At 62.3% G+C, this 2,507-nt stretch overlaps 1 protein-coding gene across 1 annotated transcript in view; it reads right to left on the reverse strand.

Moving 5' to 3' along the window:
• Positions 1-252: 252 nt before the first annotated feature.
• LOC104073409 (solute carrier family 2, facilitated glucose transporter member 9-like) overlaps positions 253-2,507 on the reverse strand; it is a gene marked incomplete at both ends in the record, with an annotated part of 2,473 nt that continues 218 nt past the window's right edge. The window contains 6 exon segments of the mRNA XM_009573154.1: positions 253-363; positions 492-679; positions 1,045-1,177; positions 1,258-1,403; positions 1,668-1,792; positions 1,873-2,047. Of these exon segments, the coding sequence (XP_009571449.1) occupies positions 253-363; positions 492-679; positions 1,045-1,177; positions 1,258-1,403; positions 1,668-1,792; positions 1,873-2,047 (878 nt within the window).

Below are 2,507 nucleotides of genomic sequence, written 5' to 3' on the forward strand. Positions count from 1 at the left end.
CTCCCCCCAACCTCCCTGCTACCCACTTACCCCCAAATTCTCCCACCCCTCCTACACGTAACCCTACAAATTGAGCCCCTCTCGTCCCGTCCCCCCACACCTGCCAAACCCTCTGCCCCCCAGCAAAGGGGCTGTGCTGTGGCATGGATGGCATTTGGGGTCCATCCAGCACTCCCCATTTGATGATGCTGGGAGCTGGGGACAAGGCTCTGGCACTGAGGGGCTGCGTCCATCTGTCCGTCCATGACTCACCCCGATCAGCCCAGCAACAACTTCAATGGCGCCGGTGCCCACAGTGGTGTAGGGGATCTGGGACACGGGGATCCCAGCGTTCTCAAAGATGATGTTGGTGTAAAACCAGATCTGCCGAGGAGGGGACTTAGCATGAGCTGGGGGAATGGAGCCGTGGGGCATTTGATGAAATGAGTTGCCAGGTCTCAGCTCAGCTTTTGCAGAGCCAGGTCCCGGGGCGAGGACCCCCCAGGGCTTACAGCATCGATCCCCGAGAGTTGCATGCCGGCGTTCACCACCACCACCGAGAGGGTTTGCCAGCGGACAGAGCGGTCTCGCAGCAGCTGCCAGACAGACACCATCTCCACGGAGGAGAGTGACCGCTGCTCCTCCTTCATCTCCTCGATCACATCCTGCACATCGGGTGTCCCCAGGAACCGGTGCAGCGCTGTGGGGAGAGCAGGGATCACGGGCATGCGTCTCCCCGTCGCAGGGTGGATGCTCACAGGTATGGCACAGGGCAGGGGCAGGGGCTTGGCTCTGCCCTGGCTCAGCCTACCCAGGGGACCTCCCTGACCCTTGGGGCTGAGCACTCGTAGGAACCGAGGAGATGCCTCACACTGAGGTGATGGGCACCATGGAAATGCTACGGCACAACTGGGTGGGAGAGAAGGGCTGCACCATAAGAAGTAGGGTGGGCTGTCAGGTCTGGGTGTAGAAGGATGCTATGAGGACACACCTTGGTCTCGGGAGACCTTGGACCAGCACCCAGCACCTCCCAGAGCCAGTCCCCACCACAGGATACCCCCTCACCCTCAGTGGCCCCACAGACATCGTTCCTCTCTATCAGCAGGTACCGCGGGCTCTCGGGGAAGCAGTGCAGCAGCAGGAGCTGGAGGGAGGCCGGGACGACCACCACCGACAGGAAAAGGGGCCAGAACCTGTCCTGAGAGGAGTCAAAATGGGACATGTCACGGGGAGGGCAGAGCAGGGTCCAGCGCAAGTGGGCTGGGGTTTTGTGCTCACCTCGCCCAGAAGCTCTGGCAGGCCCAGGACCTGTGCAAAGAAAACCCCCAGGCAGATGAAGATGCTGGGCATGAGGCCCAGGAAACCCCGCAAGTTCTTGGGGGCGATTTCTCCCAGGTAGAGGGGCACCACGCTGAGACAGATACCTGGGGGGGACAGGAGGGACCGGGATGGGAGAGGCAGCCAGGAGAAGGGTGCCCAGCCAGATCTTCAGTGCACCTCCTCCCATGCCCAGCATCACCCACAGCGGGGACCCCATGGCCAGGGACGTGGCCCTGTCTGCCCCATGGAGACCCCCACTGCAGAGCCTGTGGCCATGGGGGGTATGAAGTCTTCTCCATCCCCCTGGGAATGAGCTGTAGGGGACCGAGCCACGAGGAAGGGGCCGTGCACAGCCCCGCAGCACCTACCTGAGTGGAGCCCCGTGATGGAGCGGCCAATGATCACCATCTCGGGGGACCCCAGCTCCCGGCTGAAGCCCATGAAGCCGCCAGCCAGGAGGACGAGGAGAGCACTGCGGCTCAGCGTGCCGTTCCTAGCAGGAGACAAGCAGCAGGGCAGTCCCTCCGGTCCCATCCCATCCCTCGACCACCCTGTCCCATGCCACCCCCTTACCTGCCATACCGCTCCACCAGCACCCCCACCAGCAAGGAGCCCACCAGCCCGCCCAGGGCGAAGATGGAGACAGTCAGGGAGTAGAGGAGGGTCAGGGGGCCGGGGGCCAGCCCGTGCGCATACCGCTGGGACCACGTGGTGTTGTAGAAAGCCTTTATGTGCTGCAGGGCAGAGAGAGACACACGGGCACCAAATGTGTTGTGAGAAAGGGGAAGATGGGGAAGACAGGCCCCATAGGGAAAATGCCACGGATTTAACAGCATTGCAGGAGATGCAGGGCAGGACATGACTGGGGATGATTGGGATGTGCTGGTCTGGTTGCTCAGCCAGCCTCAGAACCAGAACCTCCAAGAACAACTTGGAAATGCCACAGGCAGAGCTGAAGCTGGAGCAAGGAGGTTGTGCGGAGCTTTCCCTAGCTCCTGCCTCCCAGGGGGGACCAGTTTGGGGCAGTACAAGAACACAGGCTCCCATATCCCTCCCATGCCACCCCTCTCCTGGGACTGCTCTCTGTGAGCGACTGCCCAAGGGAAATGCCAGCATTTTGAGGTGGGGCTGCTGGGTAGCGATCCCTCCACCCTCCCAGGGAGGGACGCAGAGCCCTTCCCCTGCTCCCGGAGAGGCTGGCCCTCCCT

Source organism: Fulmarus glacialis, unplaced genomic scaffold (genome assembly GCF_000690835.1).
Source record: "Fulmarus glacialis isolate BGI_N327 unplaced genomic scaffold, ASM69083v1 scaffold39072, whole genome shotgun sequence".
In the NCBI taxonomy this organism is placed as follows: domain Eukaryota; kingdom Metazoa; phylum Chordata; class Aves; order Procellariiformes; family Procellariidae; genus Fulmarus; species Fulmarus glacialis.